At 51.3% G+C, this 23530-nt stretch overlaps 7 protein-coding genes across 7 annotated transcripts; 2 read left to right on the top strand and 5 right to left on the bottom strand.

Annotated features, from left to right (window-relative positions):
• Nucleotides 1–357: 357 nt before the first annotated feature.
• On the bottom strand, nucleotides 358–1854 carry J4E88_003720 (uncharacterized protein; the record flags this gene model as incomplete). The annotated part of the gene is made up of 1 exon (XM_049397368.1): nucleotides 358–1854. The coding sequence occupies one exon, from the start codon at nucleotides 1852–1854 to the stop codon at nucleotides 358–360; it is 1497 nt and encodes a 498-aa protein (XP_049256756.1).
• Nucleotides 1855–3133: 1279 nt separating this feature from the next.
• J4E88_003719 (uncharacterized protein) lies at nucleotides 3134–3934 on the top strand (the record flags this gene model as incomplete). Its single annotated transcript, XM_049397367.1, has 1 exon — nucleotides 3134–3934. The coding sequence occupies one exon, from the start codon at nucleotides 3134–3136 to the stop codon at nucleotides 3932–3934; it is 801 nt and encodes a 266-aa protein (XP_049256755.1).
• Nucleotides 3935–4888: 954 nt separating this feature from the next.
• On the bottom strand, nucleotides 4889–5709 carry J4E88_003718 (uncharacterized protein; the record flags this gene model as incomplete). Its single annotated transcript, XM_049397366.1, has 2 exons — nucleotides 4889–5584; nucleotides 5635–5709. The coding sequence occupies 2 exons, from the start codon at nucleotides 5707–5709 to the stop codon at nucleotides 4889–4891; spliced, it is 771 nt and encodes a 256-aa protein (XP_049256754.1).
• A 916-nt stretch (nucleotides 5710–6625) lies between these two features.
• Nucleotides 6626–7334, bottom strand: J4E88_003717 (uncharacterized protein; the record flags this gene model as incomplete). The annotated part of the gene is made up of 2 exons (XM_049397365.1): nucleotides 6626–7207; nucleotides 7260–7334. 2 exons carry the CDS (start codon nucleotides 7332–7334, stop codon nucleotides 6626–6628), a joined length of 657 nt encoding a protein of 218 aa, XP_049256753.1.
• Nucleotides 7335–13729: 6395 nt separating this feature from the next.
• Nucleotides 13730–15723, bottom strand: J4E88_003716 (uncharacterized protein; the record flags this gene model as incomplete). The annotated part of the gene is made up of 3 exons (XM_049397364.1): nucleotides 13730–14811; nucleotides 14952–15605; nucleotides 15720–15723. The coding sequence occupies 3 exons, from the start codon at nucleotides 15721–15723 to the stop codon at nucleotides 13730–13732; spliced, it is 1740 nt and encodes a 579-aa protein (XP_049256752.1).
• A 4168-nt stretch (nucleotides 15724–19891) lies between these two features.
• Nucleotides 19892–20591, top strand: J4E88_003715 (uncharacterized protein; the record flags this gene model as incomplete). Its single annotated transcript, XM_049397363.1, has 2 exons — nucleotides 19892–19966; nucleotides 20022–20591. 2 exons carry the CDS (start codon nucleotides 19892–19894, stop codon nucleotides 20589–20591), a joined length of 645 nt encoding a protein of 214 aa, XP_049256751.1.
• A 66-nt stretch (nucleotides 20592–20657) lies between these two features.
• On the bottom strand, nucleotides 20658–23372 carry J4E88_003714 (uncharacterized protein; the record flags this gene model as incomplete). The annotated part of the gene is given in 3 exon segments (XM_049397362.1): nucleotides 20658–20972; nucleotides 20984–23205; nucleotides 23366–23372. 3 exon segments carry the CDS (start codon nucleotides 23370–23372, stop codon nucleotides 20658–20660), a joined length of 2544 nt encoding a protein of 847 aa, XP_049256750.1.
• Between the last annotated feature and the right edge of the window lie 158 nt (nucleotides 23373–23530).

The following is a 23530-nucleotide window of genomic DNA, read 5'->3' as shown; positions in this document are numbered from 1 at the left end:
GATGCTGCAGCTACCAACGGACTGAGGCTATGTTGATGCTAGGCTTGGGGAAGGTCAAGAGTGGCAAAGTGAAATCACGCATACCGCTAAGAGGATAGCAGATCTTCCAGGTTTGATTCCGAATCATTGTTCATTTTGGGAGAGAAAAGGGATAATCCCCTGGTCATTGATTAGAACGGTAACTTTGAAGATCTATGTTGTAACTAAGTTGGAACAAGGAGGCTTTCCCATATGCTCACCTCGCGTGTGAAGATGAAGCTTATGATCTGAGTATGCCTGTGTTAACAAGAATGAAATAAAGGAAGGTTAGAAGCGTGCCAGTGATGCCTCGAAGAACCATACTAACTCTCATAACTCTCACGCATCCCAGTTGATATTTGAACGTCCACACTCGGTCTTCATTGGCTCAAACAGTTCTTCCGGTAGCCACTCGCCCTCTTTCGTCGCTCTAGGTAACTCCGCTGACATATAAGCGGTGCGTGTGATGTGAGCTTGGTACCCTAGAGAAGCACCAAAAGCTGCCTCAACAGCATTTGCCAGTTGTATTGTGTTGACGCTTTCGATGTCAGGTACTTCTACTGGCATATCGCAGTTATCCAGATGAATGCGAAACCTTGGCGTACCCGGTATCAGCCAAACATTGTCGACCCAGTGTCCATCGTCTGTTATTCGCTTGCGGAAGTGCTCGGCGCATTCGACCCATTTTGCTAGCAATTCAGGGGCGCAAGTAGTAAGCGCATCAAGAAGCTCGGCAACCCGTATGCCGTTGTCGTTGTGTATCCTCTTCAGCAATATATGCGTGCCGCGTAACGCATAGGCGCAGTTGTCGTAGCAGTATATGCCCAGACTTCGACAAGGTGGGCTTGTAACGTGCATCGTTCCGATGGCTTGAATGAAGAGCTGCTCGGACATTGACTTGCCTAACACGAGTGTCTCCGGTGTCGCGTTGGCACGTAGGCCAATCTCCCATCTGCCCAAGTGGTGCAGCATACGGTCCTTCTCTGAGAACAATAGGTCGAAGTAAGGGTTGATCTCGAATTGCGACAAGTCTAGCCAATAGAGGTCTGTATCACGGTTTACCGTGCGCGTGTTACCGTGGCAGTATTCGTGACGCTGGGCAACGTCCATTTGGTTGAGCGATTGGGCGATTTCATGTGGCAGACCATCCAGTTGTGCAAGCCTAGCTGGAAAATAGACATATCTTCGTGGGTACGATTCGTTCCGCAAACCAATCATGTGGTCCACATGATGACTGAACTGCTCAACCTCCTGTGAATCTGGCCCTGGTAGGATCTTGGTGGCATCATCGACGAGTTGCCCATATTCGATGGGCGCCAGATGAGCCAGAGAGCGGAATGTCGCCATGTTCTTTGGATTTGACACAACAGATATGGCAGAGGAACGCCAGTCCTTCGAAACCTGCAGCGTCCGTACTTGAGCCTGTGGGCCTGCGAATAGAAGAATCAAGTCTAGTAGTTCCGGAATCTGGAACACCTGATGCTCTGAACGGTTAACCGGTGGCAACGCCCGTGGCACACTCGTCGCGCGTTCTCTCATGGAGCAGTCAATGCTATAACGTGATATGCGCGTTGTCATATGGTGGTTGACTCGCTGTCTCCAAAGCTCTAATGCTGCTTGCTCCGCTTCTGAGTACGAGGGAGCTTTTCTTACGGGGAAATTTGCCAGATCTTTCTTCTTGTATATCCCAAAGCGTATCTTCAACTCTCTGGCAGTGAAATCCTCGATGTCGCGGTCTGGCTCGTAGAACGAGTGTAGGAGAAGACCTCTGGGATCATCAGCCAGCTTGGACTGGTCAGCTTCGATAGGCAGGATCGTGGATACCGCTGCACTCATGATGGCCGAGTCGGAGGATGCTTCGTGAAGATCAAGCTTGGGTGGAAGAGGAATGACAAGACACTTCCAGAAGAAGTGAGCGCAATTTAGTGAAGTATTCTTCGCTTTGCCAGCTGTCCTTTGTACGTTCCACGGTTGCTGGTACCACTCTGACTGGGGCCTGAATGGGGCCTGGCATTAGTCAGAATGGAGCCTAGCTTCCATAGACCGTCTGCGCTCCGGAGCCAGTCTCCCCACCGCACTCGAATCTGAAGTCTTCCGGCGGTAATTTTGAGCGTCCAAATTTGGGGATTGGTAACTCGGTAAAGGTAGTCGCCAGTGTACATTTGAACGAGTCAATGCTTCGGCAGCATGTATGTCGCAGCCTCAGATTTCTGCTGAGCGTCATACCAGTGCTGCAGAATACATTGCTGCGCTGTGGCAAGCAAGCGATCGCGATGGTATCATGAAGTCGGCAAGACAGTTTAGAGGCGAATGCAAACTTCCGAGAAGCCTAGACTAGAGCGTTCAATCGAAGAACGAGGTGGTTATGCAACGCTCCAGATACTTAAGTACTTGCAACCGCGGCGAAGCTCTACACCTCTGGCGACGCTATGCGCAAGTAAGTGAACAGGCGAGTGGACAGCAGAACAATCGATATACTGCCGCCAATAGGCGATGGACGATGAACGAGTTATGCGTAGGCGTTGAGGTAATAGGCTGCTGATGGACACGCGTCTTTTTCGCGATAACAGAGCGATTGACGCGTCAAAGTCCAACGCGTAAACACGCTAATGAGGTGAGCAATTACGCCGCCCTCAGCGACAGATGAAAAGTGCTATAATGCGAGCAAAGTGATGCAGTTGTCGAAGACGATGCTTGTGTCGCGCCCATGAAGAAAATGAGCACTCCAGTGGGTGGTGCCAAAGGTGCAACGCGACGAAATATCGGGTAGAATGTATGTACTTTATAACCCACTATCACCTCCTACCCGCCATTCATGTTAGCCCTCACATCGGACGCGACCTATCCAGATGTTCTCGAATTTCGCGGCTTTGCGCACGATGTAGAAATGTTCCAATCTCTGCTGGCGTTGTTACCTGGCACGTGCCTGGGTATCGCGCTCGGCTGCTGGAAGTCGCTATCCAGGTTCCACGCTAACCCCAATTGGACGCTGTCCCCCACCTGCCGCTGTATTATCGCAGCTTCCCTGGCCTCTCTAGCTCCTCGCCTTTTCACACACAATGTAAGTACCCCCCACATTCTCATCTCGCAGACGAGCGCTGACATGTATAGTGAAATGGCCGGTCGCGGAAACTTCAGTTTCCAAAACAACTATCCCAACCAGGGCCACAATAGCCCTTACCAAAACAATCCGAACCAATATGCCAACCCGAACCCATACGCCAATTCGAACCAACACGCCAATTCAAACCAGTATGCCAATTCGAACCAATTCGCCAATAATTCGCAACGCAGCGGAGCTTATTCCAACTCTCACCAATCCGACAATAATGTGCGATACGGCGCGTACAATGCGCAGGACTCAATGGGAACGGAGTCGCGAAAGAAGAGGAAATGTCAGTCAGCTCGTTCTTTCAATAAAACCGGAATACTGATTCAGATAGTTTACACTCCCAATGCATCCAACAAGATTGATTACGATATGGCTATGGCACTCGCGCGCGACTATCGTAGCACAACTTTTGAGATAATAAGGAATGGTGAAGAGCTTATTCCTTTGTATTCTTTGCAGGTCGATCAAGTCAACGAATTCGAGGATTCGCACAACATCTATATGGAAGCCGAGCGAAAGGTGAACGAGTACCTTGCACAACAAGCCAGCGGACCTGTTTCGAATACGACTACTGGCACTCCCGTCGATACGCCGGAACTCCGAGCCCTAATTACCTCGATAGTGCGTGAGCAGATTGCGGAGATTTTACAGCAAGCGTCAGCTTCTATTTTGATCGGCAATCGTGCGAACATGCCTGCGAATGAGCACAACCAGGCTTCGCCTCCGCAGCAGAGCAGTGCGCAACTTGGCCAGACTTCGACAAATGTTCCATACAATAGCCAATTCATCAAGCCGGAACCTTGATCCGTCCCTGGTCAATCCGCCCTCCCAAGATGTTCGATCGAAGTCGTAATATGAAGCTGCTATGCTGCCAGCCGGCACCCATAGGATGGCTCCATCGACCAGAGACTCCAAGTCTTAGCACAGAATACGCCGAGGCCGACAATTTGACTCCACTTCGACGCCCTCGAACATACAGATAGTTCGGCGAGGACATTTGACCCTACGAAGGAGTTGGGCAATGAATCCTTCGATACTCTGAATGATGCTGTTGCTCGGAGCTAAGCTCGCGTCAGCATCAATAAGCGAGGTTCTGCCGCTGGTAGCGGTGCATACATTGCCTGATACTGGTCTCGGACCAGTCACAATACTAGATTCGTCTAGTCCCTGATACTAGCTCTGCTGGTCCACGATACTGGCTTTGCTGGTCTATCATACTGCATTCGTGTGGTCTACTGATATCGCTGCTGCGATGAACCATATCAGCTGCGCATTGATCTTTGATACTGCCGGCGTATGCCGGCTTCATGTACTCATAGCTCGTCTTAAAACAATCTCGATACAATCTGTACCCATACAGCCTTCTCCCGTGATGTAAATGCAAAAAACTAGCCAAGTGTTGGAGAATGTCTTCGGGAAGCACCGGCACTCCAAAAGCCAGAGCGAAAGAGCACAACGTGACACTCGCCTCGACATCACGACAATTGCCAAGACAACCACGACCGGGATGGACCTAAAGCTACTTCCAATGGAAACTTGTGTAGTTTATTGTAAAGAGATACAGGATAGCTGGATACCTCCCGCCTGATGTCCAGCAGGTCCTTGAGGTATCCGAGCCGATCTTGTGGTACAGAAAGAGTTCGCAACAACCAAAGAAATGAAATCTGCCCGATTGTCCTCTCTGGCTTTCCTCGATCAAACACGACGGCTTGAGGTTCGGTACCTCCCACGAGCCTCCACCATCTCTGCAGTGACATCTTATTGGTTGTTCCCGTTGCCCGGACGGACGCCTCGTGGGTTAGCACCACTACCGCGAATGCCTCTTGGAATGGCATCTCGTCGACCGCCACTAGTACCCCCGCCGATTCTGTTAGGCTGGGCAGCAGCATCCCGACGGCAGCCACTTGGTGGAATTTTGATGGGCGACGCATCACGAGGGCAAGGGCCACCTGGTGCAACGTTCAATCCGTTTTTGGCCTCTGGTACAGCTTCCCGACGAGTGGTGCTACCCCATACTTCTGGGTGTGCTTCACGTCGATGACCACCAGGGCTGCCGAGCATGATCGACTCGGAATCATCACGGATGCCACCTCCCGGATTCTTCATAGATCGCTCAACGGTCTCGGCCTCTCGTCGACTATCACCAGCGGTCTTGAACTTGCGGGGATCAGCAGCACTCTCCTCCCCACCCGGGCGGGAGCCACGGGCTCGCTCAACCAAGTCGCCTACTGGAATCGCAAGGGCCGTGCTTGGATATGGGACAATGTGACCACGGTTGACCAGGGCCTCAACTTCAGCCTCGGGTTCGGCCTCTCGTTTCGGCCGTCCTGTACCGGTGTTGACTCTGCCCCGAGCTTTGATAGAGTCCTCTCCATCGACTACCGCCCGTCCTATAAGACCAACGTCGGGGTTAACTCGCTGGCTGCGTGCTTCCAAGGGCTCGATGAGAGTTATCTATACTACTGTAAGCAAACATTCGGTGATATGACTGCAGAATAACATACCTCAGCGTTCGCGACAGGCACCGCGAGAACAGAAAGAGAGAAAGAAAGAATTGCGGTGACTGCGAGTACGCGCATATTGGATGCTTGTAGTGATAAATGCGTGAATGAAGATGATTGATCTGAGACTTCGATGACCAGGAGAATTGGAGCGCTTCAGTTGATGAAGCTATTGCCAGTAACGAAGGGAGTTGCCTACGACTTTATCTATGGATCAGGCTTACCAAGTGTGAGTGTATCCAGGATGTTGGCGCCTCAAATCGCGACCGCGCCTCACCCTGATGATCGCCTTGGATGCCGCCGATGCAGGTTCTATTGCATTGTCCAGGCACGCAAGACCATGGTGTCTTGTGCAATCTATCCAACTATTGGAAGAAAGCCAAGAGAGCATAATGGTGGGTACAAATTAGGTAGGCTGAAACCCAGTCACTGACATAAGTGGGAACCCATGGCGCTTAGCGGCATAGCACACGAGACCGAGAACGCACCGAAATGCATCCCATCGCTCCTAGTAACTTTGATCACACCAATTCATCACTTCCCAAGCGCTCGAAGCGCTTGCTACAAGGCAATTCTGTAGATCTGATTCCCATGCACATCACATTGCCAAGAAGCATACACTGCTCTTGAAGGTCTAAAATGAAGCGCAGTTTATAGCCAATTCAAACCATAGTTCCATGACCTACTACACTTGTATCAGAAGAGGAAGTGATGCAAGACAAGCGTGTTAGCTCGTGAAAAGCCGTTCATATGGATAGTTGTAGCATACTAAGAGCAAGAGCAGAGGTGTCAAAGGCCTAATCACAATGAAATCATAGCTGGACAGCGTCAGACGATCTCTTCTCGCTCTTTGTAGATCTAAAACACAGTCCAAACAGCCTGCTCCATGTGAGACTAAGAACATCCAGTGTTACTTGGAAAGTGACTTGAACCAAGGAACCAAGGAAACTACAGCTACTGCTTTACGAACGGACGAGGAACTATGCTCGTGCGCTCACTTGCTTCCTCCACAGGCAGGGGTCAACCCTCTCTTACTTCCTCCGCTACCAGGACACTTTAATCCCCTCTTGCCACCTCCTCCCTTACCAGGAAGTTGCAACCCTCTCTTGTGACCGCCAGAACCGCCTGTACCACGTAGACCCCTCTTGCTTCCACCAAAGCCAAGAGCATCGACATCGACTTCGTCCACAAGATCCTCATCGTCGCTGGCCTCTTGGCGTGCCTCGTGGCTCCCTTGACTTCCATTATCCCAGCCTTGGCCAGTACGACTTTTTGTACGTGTCTCGAGCCTGTCTTCTGAAGGCGGAGCCTCCCAGCCGCCAACAGGACGAGTTATCCCCTGGGTCTTTAGGCTATCTAGACGCCTTTTAGGGAGGCCAAACCCACCTCCATTGGGACGATTCTTTCGCTTCTCGACATCCTCTAACGACCTCTTCGGGGGGGTAAAGCCACTACCGCCGATACGCCTGGCTCGCTCCACCAGATTGATGATAGGCTCTCGCTCCGGTGGGCTGGGAAGGATAGTGGCCCCAACAAGGTCGTTGTTTCGTTCGGCTACTCGGTCTTTCTGCAGAATCTGGTACGGGTGTCAGTTTAAATTCCATATGCGACTGAAGGGTGAGACGTACGGTAGAGCCTTGAAGGGGAACGGCGAAGATGGGGAGCACGAGGGTCGCAAAGAGGAGGACCTTGTATCCGTGCATGGTGGCGGTCGGGGATATACAGTGTCAATGGCTATGGAAAAGGCTTTGATGCTCTTCCACAACGATGGAGCTCTCCAAGCTTGGGTCGATGTGCTTATGAAAAGAGAGGTTGGACAGTGGTGCACTTTTCGTATCAGCCTGAGTGTTGTAATCGCAGCATGTCATATATGCTCGATCCTGACACCCACGCCGCAATGACATGCAAAATCTTGCACAACATACTCATCTCCACCTACCCCTCCACAGTGCTTCAATCCGCTGCCGTCTTTGAAGCCACAGGCTTTTGCGTTTCAGCTTGCCTCTTTCATCCTGGAGACATCATGCTCTCCGTCCACACTCCAATGATTGCACATCTTCGTGTGATGAACACGTCGTGCATGCTTATTCCTTGCATTTCGCGTCGCGTCGACGTTGCAACACAAGGCGTCACGCCGGAAGGATGTGACGGCCCGCGACCACGCCGCAATCGAGCAGGAGATTTCTGCGGGTGGCGTCACATCTGTAAATTAACCCTCGGTGGGTCCGAACAGATGCGTTAGATCATGCTCCATGCATCAGATAGAGTAGTGTGTCTGCACACTCTTCTGACTGTCTGATCGCTTGACAGATCAAATTGTAAAAACGTCCATTATGTGCACCCCGTGGGGAGTCCGGCTTTGCCGTTCAAGTAGTACTTATGTTATATATTATACACAGTATTCAGCCATACAGGGCGAGGTAACATAGCTCAAATCCAGCCACGTGGTGCTTGAACAGCAGGTTGTGGTAGTTGTGGAGAACGATTCAATTGGCTCTGGCCGGACACTCTCCATCCTGTCTTCGGTAGCAATCTTATGCGAACCTTCTTGGTATCTTTTGAATTGTTCCAAGTTGGTGATTTGGTGAACTGGGTTTGCGCCTCTTTCGGCAAGCTGTAAATGAGGGTTGGCATCGCGGAAGTCTTCCAGATGCCGGCACCCGTATCCTTGGAGGTTTTGATTATTGTCGAAACCAGAAAGACAAAGCTTAGGACCAGTAAGAGAAGTGGGAACGTAAGCCATGCCCATCTTACTGATACGAAGTTGGCCTTAGAAAACGCGTGGCCTTCGACATCCTCGCGGGTAGGCGCTGATCGTATGACGTTGGTCAGAGCTGTGGCTAATCGTTCCATGTGCCCCGAGACATTGTTTGGAGCAAGCCATGGGTTGAAGAAGAGCGTTTGGTGCCATGGAGAACCCGTCTTCCATGTCTTGTAGCGCAGGATTGGGGAAGCTGACTCATTGGCCTGAGTGGTGTATGCGGGGAATATATCTGTGAAGCCTTGTATCAACGCCAAGGCAGTATTATTTGACGTCCCAAAATTGGCAAGCTTGCCATCGCCGGTGAATTCTCCCGCTTTGATAGTTATGTTCTCCATATAGAAGATATCGGTACCGTTCTCAGCCTCGGTCTGGTAAGGATAGGCTTCCCAAGGAAATGGACCAGAAGTGGTGTTGAAGACAGTGTCAACTACTTCTTCAATATACCCGCCCCAAGTATATGACGAGCTCATGGTCTTTACACACCAAGACAAGTGGCACTCTTGTGCCACAGGCGTCTCATTTCGGTACACCGCCTCAGCTGACCCATCGCTCGATGAGACGATTAGAACGTCTTGAATCTTGTGGCGTATGTGCTTGAAATGAATGGAGCCGTTGCCGTATAAAGGCTCTTTCGTGATAATTTGAGTCAGTGGAAAAGTGCGCATCGTGAGGGCTTCGCCCGCGACCGAGTTGGCCTCGTCCCACAGGTATCCTGACATCAATGTCGGATTGTCGCTTGTTGCGTTTAGAAAGTAACCACACGCTGTCGCATTAGGGTACGGCTGCTGAAGATCGAATAATCCATTTGAATCTGCGGTCCAATCCACAGTTTGCGTCAAGCACGCAAACGAGAGCTCAGTAGATATGTCCATGCATTGACTGCAAACGCCTAGTGTCTTGTACAAGGGCCATGTACAGTTACTAGTCGAGCAAGACTAGACGTAGCTGGTCAGCGTGGAGATCAACGGTGGAAGAAAATCGAGATGACATATCGTGTATCACTTACGATTGAGATATCGGGGCGAACGGCGTTTCCGAACACGACTGGACGTATGCCTTCGCCGTAGGAAAACTTTTCGATTGTCAAGAAGGTGTCTTTATCGTCTGTTGCTCTCTCATATCCATCTAGGTACTCTTTCGGATAGGTCGATTCATAGTTGTACGCCTTAGGCACTGCCGCGAGAGTTGCCTGGAGGGTCCATCGGTCGGATACTTCGGTGACTTGTTGAAAGAATGTATCTATAGCAAGTAGCAGGAGTATTAGCAGAGCGCCGAGTGCTGCTAGTGAACGACCCTTAGTGCGATAAAGGAGCATTAACGCTCCTAACGGTCCACGAGAAGCTTTGTCAAATATTTCGAAATCCCACATAGCCTTGGAGTTGTGGAACCAATTCCATTTCAGCTGACCGAGCGCTTCGGTTGTCGGAACTATCAATCCAGCAGACGCGATCTTCCCCAGCACATTGATCCCGGTAATGAACGCGCTATTCGTGGAGAGTATTGGCTGATCTTTGATATGAAGGCATATCAGGACTATTGAGATCATTGAACATGCACTGATTAACCAGCTCGAGATCTCAAACAGCCATCTCTTGAAGACGTTGTTAGAGGCGTTGTATTCCGCTAATTTCCTCTCGATTCGTTGTGTAAAGTCTAGCGATGGCATTTCGTTTTCCGGAGGGTCGAGCGATTCAGGCGAATGTGGCCCTCGGTATTCCCCACTTTGTGGTGAACTGTGGGGAAGATAAGATCGTCTTGCTGTCGAGGTTGGAGCCATCGACGTGGGGCGTATATTGCTGTAGAGTGTATCGTGGTTCTCGGTGAGAGACATGAAGGGTAGACGTCTTGCGGGCAAGAAGGTGTTTCGATCGATTCCTGGAAGCGAGATGGCCGCAGACCGGCGCCTGCGGAGTTGTATAGGCTGAACATCATCTTCTACTACCTAGCCAGGTATCACAGAAGCGAAGCGCAAGTTGCGCGTGTCCATTCTCGTGGCTGGGCATGCGCTTCGTTATCGTGCGCCTATGGGAGGTTTGCTGTTAGCGCTGCGGCATGGCGACTGGATGCCAGCTACCGACCTCGGCGCGGAGACCGACATAGCCACATCGCGCAGACGAATAGAGCGACCTTGGATGCAGTAGTAAGCGAAGATCTTCCGGCGACCGAAGGGGGAGTCGAAATTTGAGTGATGAAGTCGGGATGGGGACACAAGGAGCGAGGGTCAGCGGGACGCGTTGGAGCTGGGCTTCGGCAAGCGAGATTGGCTCCGCGATGACGATTGCTTGGCAAAACGTGCCAGATATGGTTTTTCATTACATGCAATTTAGTTCTATCAGAATGACTTGATTGTCTATAGTTTAACATCGCGGGCAAAGGTCTACGGTCATATGAAACCAGGTGGAGCTGTCGGTGCTGGCTGCACCTGTCCAGACACTCTCCAGCCTTGGTTTGGCAAGAGTCTAATTCTGACCTTGCGGGGATCGTGGTGTGATGCGCCACCCGAGCTTGTGGTTGAGGTACTGTCCTTCCGCATATCTTGCGGTAGACCGTACATCAACGTTGGCATCGCCGAAGTCTTCCATATACCTGTCTCGGTGTCCTTCGAAGTTTTGATGATAGTAGCAACCAAGAACACAAGGCTGAGCACGAGTAGCAGGAGTGGGAATATCAACCACAGCCAATTGATATGGACAAATTTCTCCATGCTGTATGCTTTTCCGGCTATCATCTCATTGCTATCAACATTAGAGCGTATGACATTGGTCACGTCTCTAGCTAGCCTCTCCATATGATGTGTAAGATTGTTAGGTGCTAGCCAGGGATTGAAGTCGATGTATCGCGTAGCAGGGCCATTTTCGTAATTCTGAAACCTGAGTATTGGCTGCATCGCCGAGTTGTTGCTCGTATAAGATGCTGGGAAGAAATCGTCCCAAATGGCGTTGACTTTCCAGACGGTTTCGTTCCAGATTGTATACGTGATGTTGGGGCCGGGTGAGGTTGCACCTGGCAAGCTCTGCGATGGAACATCGAGAGTCACATTGGGCGCATAAACAAAATCTGTGCCAGACTCCCGCTTTGTAACGATCCAAGGCCATGGTGTGGGGTCGGTGGCGATGTTCAGATGCGTTGAAAGGATGCTCTCGCTGTATATACCCGATTCGTACGAGGATCTCATGCGTTGAACACACCACGACAGTACACATTCGTGGACTACAGGGGGCTCGTGTCGGAAGACACTGCCAATACCATTCGCTGCGGATGCGATAAGTCCGTCATAGATTGGATAACGAATGTTCTTGAAGGCGACAGAGCCTGAGCCGTAGAAGGGGTCTCTAGTCCAAAAGTCGGAAAGAGGAACTGTACGCATCAATAGAGCCTCGCCAGTAGTGTTTGTCGTTCCGTTTTCTAGTACCACGTATCCCGAGAGAAGAAGCGGTGTAATCGAAGTGATGTTGAGGAAATGCCCGCACACGGTTCCGTTTGGATACGGAACACTTTCTATCGGACCTTGGTAGTAGGCACTCCAGTCGATCGTGGTGTTGAGACATGCGTGCGTGATGTTTAGACTGTGAGAGACCTCCGCGCAGCTGCTGCACGTTGCAAGAGTGTCGTACTCAGGGAAAATACAGTTGCTAGTAGGGCACGATAAGGGAATCTCTGGACGAATGCCTCGGCCCAGCTGTGTAGATCGTGTGCCGTTCCCATAAAAGTACTTTTTGATGATAGGGGCAGATACCTCATCATACAACCCCTGTTCTTCAGCTTTGATGTAGAACTTCGAGGTAGGTGGACGGTATTTCTTGACGACTGGAATCGAACAGGAAGAGTTCTGCATGGCCCAATGGTCCGGATAGGTTACCACTTGCTGGAAAAAGGTGTCGATGGCAAGCAGTAGCACGATGAGAAGCGCCCCTAACGCAGCAAGCGATCTTCCTTTCGTCCGGAATAGAAGTAGTGCAGCCCCCCATGCACCGCGGGATGCCTTGTCAAAGATTTCGAAATCCCACATAGCTTTGGACTCATGAAACCAATGCCACTTTAGTTGCCCGAGTGCCTCAGATGTCGGTACGATAAGGGCAGCGGATGCAACCTTGCCTAAGATATTGGCTATCGTGAGAAGTCGTTCGCTCTTGGTCATCTCCTCCCCACTGATCGATACATAGATACCGATGGTGGCGCCCATGCACAACGCGCTCACTGTCCAACTGGCAGTCTCAAAAAGCCATCTCTTGAAAACATTCTGAGACGCGTTGTACTCAGCCAGTTTCTTCTCCAAGCGCTGTACCAAGTCTAGTGATTTTTTCTCGACCTCATCGAAAGTGGTCGATGGTGGCGCATCGCGTTCCAAGATGTGCGCATTGTGAGGCGGGTGTCTTGAGAATTGGTATTGAGGTAGTGTCGGCATATGATTATGTGGGTGTTCTGAGATCGCGGATGTGTAACTGGGTGGTTCACTCATTGAGGATGTGTGAGTCGAATGGTGATATGCCTGACAGTTGCTGAATGAAGAAAGCGTGCCATCAAATAGGTGGCACGCTCTTGTATGAACCCTCCATACATTGTAAACCTTTAGCGGGGATGTGGCTTAGCTCGACAGTTCCTAGACGCAGCGATCGCACGTCCTAAAACTAAAGATATCCAGCCGCGGGGGGTAAGGTAGATCTGCCAGCAAGGGAAAAAGGCTGTTAGAGCAGCGGCTTTGGCGCCGAGCAGCTGCGAGTCCATGGTCGTGCAGACTTGCTTGTCTAACCACGTTGATCTCGCGTGTGGCTTGGCGGTTTGAGCCAATAACACCGGTTGGTTTACCGCTGGCTTTGACGCCGACTACGTCGCAAGACAGACACAAGGCTCGTTGTCATGTTAAGCTGTTACCCTGACAGTCGAACATATCGGCTGCATGAGCGATTAGTACCGAGTCTCACATGGCTGTCGCGTACGACTGGATCACAGACAGATCTCGGCGCGCGATTTAACAATCTCCATCGTTCTCATGTGTGTATAACGAGCAAGACTTTGCAGCTATATAAAACCAGGTGGAGCTGTCGTTGCAGGCTGAACTGCTCCAGACACCCGCCAGCCTTGTTGTGGCATTAGTCTGGCGATGCGACGCGACTTCCATAATCCCCTCATGACACTCACGGGTACTTTGACAATACATGCCTCAACGGTACGTCACGTGCCTAGCGTCGATTACAGCATCGGCCATAGAATAAGCTTCTAAGCGGGTTGTATCGAAAACAGCCTGGGTACCAGTCCAGTACAAGTTCTTGCTGTTAGTGACAACTTGGAGGGGCTCGTCGTATGGATATTTGCATCATGAACATCATGTAGAAGCTATATGAAACCCGGAGGGGCCTTCGCCGCTGAATGTACATGCCCAGATACTCTCCAGCCTTGCTTTGGCAAGAGTTTAATCCGTACTTTGCGAGAACCTTTGTCAGATCCTCCTCCAGACCTTGTGGAGGAGGAGATAACGTCCTTCTGCATGTCTTGTGGCAGACCATACATCAATGTCGGCATTGCCGAAGTCTTCCACATGCCGATGTCGCCGTGATCAACGCTGGAAGTCTTCAGCATGGTGGCGACCAGGAAAACAATGCTCAAGAGTAACATGATCAAAGGAAAGATGAGCCACGGCCAATGAACTGCGACATACGTCTCCAAGACCCGCGCGTCCCCAACGACAAGTTCATTAGAATTTATGTCTGACCGCATTACGTTGGTGAGTGTCCGGGCCATTTTTTGCATGTGAAGGGTGACATTATTGGGAGCGAGCCAAGGGCTGAAGCGAACAAGACGGGAAAAGACGTTATCGATAGCGGCAGTCCTGATCTTCACAAAGGGCGGCGCTGTCGCGTTGGCGACTGTGATGAAGGAAGGGAATATCTCGTCGAGAATGAGAGCTAGGTCGATAACTGTGTCGTTCGAAACACCGAAAGGGATGGCGCTGTTGTCTTGAGATGGGGGATGTATGCTGATGTTTGATCGGAACTCGGTAAAGGTCGTCTGCTGCTCGTAGATGTCATAAGACCACCATGGCCATTCCGCACTCGTAGTATTCATAAAGGTATCGACCACTTGTTCCTTATAGTCTCCCGACGCATACGACGAGTGAAGCGTTTCGACGCACCATGACAGCATACACTCTTGGGCGACTGGAGGTTTCTTCGCATGAACGCTGTCCGCAGTACCGTCAAAAGAACTGACGATCAGCGCGTCCAATATAGGGTACTGTATGTGTTTGAAGTTTATGGTCCCCCCGTAGAGTGAATGCCTGGAAGGGTTCGTAACTAGCGGTAGTGTTCGCATGAGGAGGGTCTCTCCATGCAACGAGTCGGTGCCATTCTCAACGCGAAAGCCTGACATGAGGACGGGGTCTTCACTGGTAGCGTTTAGGAAGTAGCCGCAAGCAGTGCCTGTAGTACGTATCATTAGCGGATGGCCTGGTATTGGTCTGCATCGGCTGCTGCACGTTGCCGGCCAGACCCACGCGAGGGACTAGCGAACGCTCACCCATTGGGCACGAACGTGCTTGAAGATCAAGTGGCAAACTTACCTATAGGATAGGGTTCTTTCCTTTTAGGGCCAGTCGAATTCTTGATCCAGTCCATTCCCATGTTGAGACAAGCGTACTCGAGCAGATGCGATATGTCCTCACAAGCGCTACAAACCGCCAAAGTCTCGTAAGGCGGCCACTCGCAATTGCTGGTAGGGCATCCCAGTGGTATCTGGGCCTGGGTAGCGTTTCCAATCTTAAGGGGCGAAGTGCCGTTCTTGTCGTAGAAGAAGGGGGCCAACGCTGTTTTAAGATCGGTATTCACTATCGACGATGGATTGTTGTTGTCAAAACTTGTGTCGTAGAGGAACTCCATGATAGGCTCATATCGGACGACACGTGGAATGTAGCTTTCGCCCTGCAGTTTCCAGCGCTCTGAAAGATCTGTCACTTGCTGGAAGAACGTGTCAATCGCCAGTAGTAGGACTGTTATGAGTGCACCCAGAGCAGCGAGCGACTTGCCCTTGGTGCGGCATAAGAGCATGAAGGATCCCCACGCGCCACGTGATGCTTTATCAAAGATCTCGAAGTCGAAAGGATCTCTGGAGTTCTTCCCGTGGAACCATGTCCACTTTAGCTGGCCGATGGCCTCCGATATGGGTAGGATGAGCGCTGCAGATGCGATCTTCGAGAGCACGGTGATGATGGTCAAGCCTGGAGGCCATTTGTCGAAGGGTTGGTCATGAAGATAGTATAGTAGTCCGATTATTGCGCCTGATTTCGTGGTCAGAAAATGTACACACCGGGCGCCGAAGATGCGAGTCTTACCCATGCAGATAGCGCTTGTTCCCACGCTGATGATCTCAAATAGCCAACATTTGAATATATTCTGTGACGCGTTGTATTCAGCTAGCTTCCTCTCAAAACGTTGAGGGAAGTCTAGCGACGGCTTGTGTTGAGTCCACGTACGGTAGGAGGGAGGCGGAGTGGTATGCTCATTGCTGAGGGACGGGTTGTAGGACGGTGGGAGTCTGGAGACGGGCGACATCTGTGCCTATCGTGAGGCTTTCGAAGGATTTGCGCGAAGGGGAGCAATCACTGGAGCGCACTCCGTACGAGATCGAGTAGAGCGGTCTGCCGACGTTCTTCATGGCGTGCTTATCGATGGATGACCTCCTCACGAAGATCGGGCGGCTAAAAATACGGTGGACGATGCCCTCGCTCATATATCGCGGCCACTATGAGTCGTAAGTTAAGCGGAGTCGAGTTCAAGTTATCCAAGATAAGAGCTATCGAGCCTCTGTACAATGGCGACTAAGCGCCAGGTAGATCAGTTGCTGCAGGAGGTCTATTTGGCGCTGCGGCACAGCTCTGGAGTCGAGGAAGCATGCTGGCGATGGACAGGGTGCGATACTGTGATCATCGCACGGGCTGGACGCCAGTGCGAGAGGAGAGGAATGCTTCAAAGATGCGGCTGTCAAGTGCAGACGTGGTGTAGCGACGACGGGCAGCTCGCGTGCTTCGTGATGCGTCCCGACGCGACTGGGGCACGTGGGCTATCACGCTAGCGCCATCATTGTACGTCACCAGAGCGTATGACGAAGAGCTCCCAAAATCGGTCTTTTCATGATCCAAGGTTGTGCTCTTCCCTAAGGTAAGTAGTTTTAGTAGGAGCTCTCTTATAGGTAGTCAAAGTTCGTCAGGTCTGGAACCTGACCGGGTTAAGTACGGACACCTTGACATGAACATTGGTTAGGAAGCGATGATGCTCGTCTTCGAAGGTTCGCGATCCAGTACCTAGGTAGATTGGCTCTCTCACTAACGCAAAATCTGTCGCGAAACGAAGTTTGAGTCTCCCTATGACCTTCGACACAAACAGCCTGCGCGACAGCGAGCATGGTATTGGTGGAAGCTTTCCGTGCCGAAATGGCATTGCGAGTGTTCCCCTGTAGATGGGCGCTGAGAATGTGATGCTGAGAATGATGTGCGAAAGCTGTATTGGCGGCCTCCAACAGAAAGTCGGTCTTTCACAATGAACCTGCGCTTATCGGTCGAACGCGTACTCTGCAGCTGATAGCGCTTGGGCACTCTGCGCTTCGAGGGAAGTGATTACCTAGCCGTGCGTGCATGCAGAGCGCTGGACGCTCGAGCTGCTCGGAGTCCGGATCAACTTGAGACCTATTGCAATGGACATTTAAGCGCTCACAGCGCTTTCGTTCCATGGTGGTTTCCAGCCGTCGTACAGTTTCGTAGAGACAAGGAAGATGCAGTCTACCCAATCATGTCGCGTACCTACAGTAGCGCCCAGGCACGCACGGCATCCTGCAGCCACGGTGTGTCGAACCGTTCGGAGCCACACGACGGTTTTGCGGGAACAACACAGCTTTTACGCGCTGGCAACGAAGATAGGCAGAACGCAAGGCGACCCGAACGATACCTACATACCTAGATAGGTAGGTAGGTAGAAAGACGAGAACACCGGAACTAAGGAATCTGCCACAAACAACAACGCGATATGTGAAGACGCACCGTACATTCCATTCGAGCGTCACGTATATGGATTTGCCTGACTAGGAGCTGCCGTGTTGAGGCTCAATTGGCCGCCGAGTCGGCCGTGTGTGACCTGTTTAGTCAACAGAGATTTGGGACAGACAGCGCATGAAGCCATCGATCTCACCATGCGGAGGCAAGCTTTCGGCATTATGGTTCAATAGATGGAAGAACACCCTCTCCCGCAACGACAGGAGGCTTTATCTGGTGTCAGCTTCGCGCAGTACGACAAAGTATTGCGACAGTCCGCAACACAGCTCTTGTGTTCGGTCACCAAGCGTGTGAGGAAAACCGCGGTACTTATTCCGTACATCTTCGTTAACTTCGTCTGGTGAACCCCTTGCCTCAAAGGCATAGCTGATGCACCGAAGTAGTGTGCAGTTTGGAACATCCACGACGCTGTGAGTTGAAGGAAGGCTCGAGCCTCGCGTACCTGACCCAGCCGGAGGGCCGCAACACTAGCCCTAGAAAACTCCGTAGCGCGGATCTTACATGCGACAGCTCAATACGTCACCACACTGGAATGGCAATATGGGGGCACTTTCCTCGAGCCTTATGAGCCTTACACTTCAATGCTCTCTGGTGTTAGCCACATGATTCCGTCTCGTTCGATAGCTAGAGCCGTACAAAAAGCCATCACAATAGCATGAACTTTGTATGATGTGAGGATTGGTGAAAAGATAATAATGCAAGGAATAGATCTGCTCGTCGAAGCCCACGGTGGATTTGCTTCCTGTGTAGGCTATCTTGGAGGACAAAATGACCCGGCAAACTTCTCGATAGGGCCTGAAATCACTCATTGAATGGTACGGAGGTAGCTTGTACAATGTACTACGATGAACGAGGCATATGTAACATGATGCACTGCCTGCAGAAAACGTGCTTGAGTACAACACCATGTTGACACCCAGGTATAGTGTTATCAAAGCAGTACGTCAGGTAGCCTGGAACGCGTCACCGTCTCGTAGATGCTGGATCAAGCAGGAAGATGTGACTCGGTTAACACTACTCGTTCAGAATGTGATCTGAGTGCATTGCATTGTCGCAATGCAGGTGCAACAGTCCTTCAGTCTCTCATGACATGCGTCGGTGCGACGACCTGCGTAGGGCTGTGGGCTTTTGGCAGGCAGATCTTACCAACGTGGTGGTGATGGGATTAAGGACGCATGGAGGCGCATTCGATAAGGTTTGCCTGCAGATGATGAGGCCCGTACTGACGCCACCGGGGTGAAGGTGGTAATCTGGACGTGAGCTTCGGGCGGCTAACAGCTATCTGTCATTGGTCGCATGAATCAGTCTTCGCACCGAGTGATCTAGAATTTTGTTTGAACTCATGAAGTCGAGCGAGGATTAGACAAGTATTCGGTATTCGCAATGGTTAGGAGATGCCTGCCTGCAGCCTACCTGACCAGGTCCCAAGGTCCCTAGTAACACAAGAAACGCGACAGGTGTGGAGTGGAGAAGACGCGTCATGTATATCACGATGACTCCCGGACAGGCTGCATGCGCGTAGAAACTGTGATGTGAGTATGGTGATAGCGAAAGGGATACCAAAATCCATTCTAGCATGTGGCTTTCCAACGTTGTCTTTCGTGCATCAGATTTCATTGTACATCTACGAAAATCGCGAAATGACGCAGAGAGCGTAGCGCCTGCAAGCATCACGTGTGCGGGTAATGTGTGATTCGGTCGCCGGGCCGGTTTGAAGGCCCAAGGTACCGATGATGCAGAACCAATCGCTTCAGCTCCAGGGGTACGTTGAAAACGCCGCCAAGCCACCTTGCACCCCTTGACCCCTTCGATTGGTTAGAAAGAGTTCTGGAATCGTTGAAATCGCAGGTGATGGTTCAGACTCACAGAAATCGTATGTCTAGAGGATCGCCTTGGAGAGAGCCTCGCAGCGCTTCGAATGTGATAAGTCAGTGTGACGACGTTGCCAGGGACTTTTGGCTCCATCACATCGCGTTGCCGGACATCCATGATTTCGACCCTAACGCCTTGTGTCCCAGTCACTATCGGTTTTTGCGTTTCAGCTTGCCGAATCTGTACCCCAACCGATATGCTCTCCCACATTCCCCCCAATGATTGTCCAAGTTCCGTATCGCATGAGCAGCATGTATGCTTGTCCCATGCACCCTGCGTCGCGACGGTGGCTTCCAAGGCGGTTATCGTAGAGAGGGTCGCAACGGGTTGAAGCGCCGTGGATGGGTAGTGGAAATGAGTGTGTTGTGTGATGCACCGTAGAGCGTCGTTGTCTTGCATCCATGACCGTGGTTAAATGCATCGCAGGTTCCCACCTCTTGAGTTCCATTCCAAGCAGGCATACCATCTCTTCCTTGACAGACTCTGTTGTATACACCATCGTCTTCCTCTTACCAAGACAACATCTACAGTCTTAGACTCCACAACGTAACGAAATCTTCCCCGACACATCAAACAACCCCACCATCATGCACGCACGCGCTATCTTTCTCATCGCGTCTGCCGTACTTCCGGCTATCGCTGCACCAATGCCAACAAGCAACGTATGTACCGTTCATGTCTTAAGACCTCGCACCCAGCGACTAACTCTTGTGATAGATCAGCCCTCTACCAACTGTTGAGCGCCGCGACTATTCTTCCGTATCCACATTCTTCCGAGGTCTTCTCAGGAGAGAACCAGTAGCCGAAGCGGTGTCTACAGAGGCATCGTATGTCGTGGTCGATGAGAGCGAAGGTGATCTTGACGATGCCGAAGAAGATCTAGACGAGCGTGCGATCGGCTTCCCCAAGGGTGGTTCTAGCAAACGTGCTATCGGCTTCCCCAAGGGTGGCTCCAGCAAGCGTGCGATCGGTTTCCCCAAGGGTGGTTCCAGCAAACGTGCTATCGGCTTTCCCAAGGGTGGATCGAGCAAGCGTGCTATCGGCTTCCCCAAGGGTGGCTCCAGCAAGCGTGCTATCGGCTTCCCGAAAGGTGGCTCCAGCAAGCGTGCTATCGGTTTCCCGAAAGGTGGCTCCAGCAAGCGTGCGATCGGTTTTCCCAAGGGTGGTTCCAGCAAGCGTGCTATCGGCTTTCCCAAGGGTGGCTCCAGCAGGCGTGCGATCGGCTTCCCGAAAGGTGGCTCCAGCAAGCGTGACGTTGCCGAGAGTGTGAATGAGGCGTCGCGTTGAAATAAGAAGTCGGCATATGGCAGGTGCACCGGGGTGTAGCAGAAGATAATGTTTGTATTTCCTTTCTCATTCAACCGATTTCATTCTCCTGTATTCTGACCGTACGATTACGGCAACTTGTACACTGGTAGCTCTTCCAATCGCGGCTATCGGGTGCGGTAATGGCTTTAGATCCACCCAGGTGGTGGTAGGTTCGGTGGCGCCTTCGGAGTAAGAGGCGTGAATACATTCCCTGAACTTCTCCAACCTCGCGTCGCAGACAATCTGACTCTCAAGTTCTTTGCTCTTGTTCTTGGGGTACCCTTTGAATCGGATTTTGCCAGTCGTTTCTGATAATGATCGGGAAGACCATAGAGTAATGTCGCGATCGCTGAGTTCTTCCTGATACTCACTGAGCCTTTCTCAGTAGCACTTTTGACGACTGTAGAAACAAGGAATACACAGCTAACGAAGAGCAAGATGAGTGGTAGTGATAACCAGGCCCATCGCACATCTACATAGATTTCATTGTCGAAAGCTTGACCGAATACCGACTCACTGCTGGTGGAAGATCGAATCGCATTGGTAATGGACTCAACCATCCTGTCCATGTGGTGTGTGATGTTGTTAGGTAATAACCACGGGTTGAAGTCTAGAATCTTTGTTCTAACATACGTCGGATGACCCGTCCTCCATCGAAGAAGTGGCTCGGCAGACGCGTTGGTAACGCTCGTGAACGAGGGAAAGATGCGATCGAAGATCATAAGGGCGTAGAGGTGGGTGTTATTGTTTACACCCCATCCGAATTCCGAAAAGTTCTGGGCTGTCGGTGGTGCGGATATCGTAACGTTTTCGATGTAATCAGTCATGATAACGTCGTCCGGCACCTCATAGGTGTAGTACGGATATGGGCCTTTCGTTTTGTTGAGGAACACTTGAGTGACTTCCTCTTTGTATGTGCCAAGGTAGTATGATGACTGAATCGTTTTTACGCACCAAGATACTACGCACTCATGAAGTGCTGGCATCTTGTCGGCATAGACTTCGTCAATGTTCGTGGAACTAGAGATCAAAGCATCCACGATCGAGTTGCGCATGTTCTTGAAGTTGACTGAGCCGTCTCCGTAAAGAGGATCGCGCATGTAGTTGGTTGTCAGCGGCAGAGTCCGCATGAGTAAGGCCTCGCCTTTAGTCTTCCCATCCTCACCGAGCATATAACCAGACATAAGTATTGGCGTATCACTGGTAGAGTTGAGGAAGTACCCACACACCGTGGCGTTGGGATAAGAAGACTCTGTCGAGTTGAGTCCTGAGGTCCAGTCAACCCGCGTAAACATACACGTGAAGTTGAGAAGTTCAGGCGCTTCCACGCACTGGCTGCACATTCCGAGAGTCTCGTAACTCGGCCAGGTGCAGTTGCTGCTAGGGCAAGATAAGGGTACTTCCGCTCTGCTAGCATTGCCGAAAGGCATTGGCTTTGTTCCGTTGTCTAGGAAGAAAGGGTCGGCGACGCTCTGGATCACGGTATCTAGCTGGACGATGGGTACCCCGTTCTGATATTCGACTCCGAATTCGGGCTCATAGCGTACAGTGCGCGCGACGGAACTGTGTGCATCTTGTAATGTCCAGCGTTCTGGAAAGCTGACGACCTGTTGGAAGAAAGGATCTAGTGCCAGGGCAAAGATAGTGACGAGAGCACCGAGAGCTGCAATGGTCTTGCCTTTCGTATGGATGAGCAGCAGAAAGGCGCCCCACGGCCCTCGTGATGCATTGTCAAACATCTCAAAATCCCACATCTTCTTCGAGTCTCCTCGTATAAACCAACTCCATTTGAGCTGTCCGAGTGCTTCCGCGACAGGAAGCAGGAGTGCGGCACCGGCGATGCGTGAGAGCACTGAAACAAACGCGTTCAGTGTGAGTCCAATACTGGTGAAAGGCCACTTGGAGGAGGGCTTGTCTTTGAGAACAACCAGAACCGCGATGATTGCGGCCATGCACACAGCACTAATCAACCAACTGACGATCTCAAGAAGCCAGCGCTCGACGACGTTACCCGAAGAGTTGTAGGTCCAGAGCTTCTCCTCAATACGCTGGGCGATGTTCGATGCCGGTTCTACCTTCTCGTTGTCGAAGGGTGGTGGCTGTATCCGGATGGAAGGTGGCCTGGGCGGGCCGTCGCTGATACCAAGACCAAAGCGAGACTTGTGATCAGAATAGTCTTGCTTCTCTGGATCCGTACACATCTGTGGAGCCTGAGACGAAGGCTCATCGAGTCGAACACGCGGTCGATCCGTGGGGAAGAAACGAAGTAGTGGGCGGCGAGGCTGTTGAGTGATGACCTCTGGAGGCGGTTCTGGAATCGGCCAGATCACGGAGCGATGATCGGATGATGTCTCAATAGTGGTGGTAGGACTTGGCTCGGCCGGGCTGATTGGTGGGGCATTGATATGGGCTGGACTCAGATGTGTTGGACGACCTTGAGGCAAGATCTCTGGCGTTGTAGGTGTTGTTGGGGTAGTCCCATACGACTTTGCTGCCGCACGATTGTTACCTGTATCGAGGTAGATTGGAATGTCGGGAAAGGTGGGCCAGTGCATAGGGCTGCGCTCTGGTCGAGACATGTTGGAGGGCGAGCCTGGTATGGTAATAGGATACGGCATTGGAGAAGGCGTGGCAAGGATACCTGCTCTTCCCAAGACCAGAAGATAAACGTGACAATGTGTATGTTGGAACAGTAAATGGCTGGTAGGTAGAAATGCCAAACTGGAATGAAGTTGCAGATACGTTGTGCACACCTACCATCGCCATACTATAACAACATCGAGCTGCAGTATAAGCCTCCACAAGCCATTTCCATGATTGGAGCCTGCTCGAAACATCAAACAGCACTGTTACTGCGGCGTACATGCAAACTATGCCTTCGTTCTGGAAACCGGTGCATTACCGAGCAAACGCACCAT

Source organism: Alternaria novae-zelandiae, assembly GCF_023758075.1.
Source record: "Alternaria novae-zelandiae strain BMP 2774 chromosome Unknown scaffold_6, whole genome shotgun sequence".
NCBI classification, from domain to species: domain Eukaryota; kingdom Fungi; phylum Ascomycota; class Dothideomycetes; order Pleosporales; family Pleosporaceae; genus Alternaria; species Alternaria novae-zelandiae.
The sequence above is the reverse complement of the archived record's forward strand: the minus strand, read 5'-3'. Positions and strand labels throughout refer to the sequence as shown.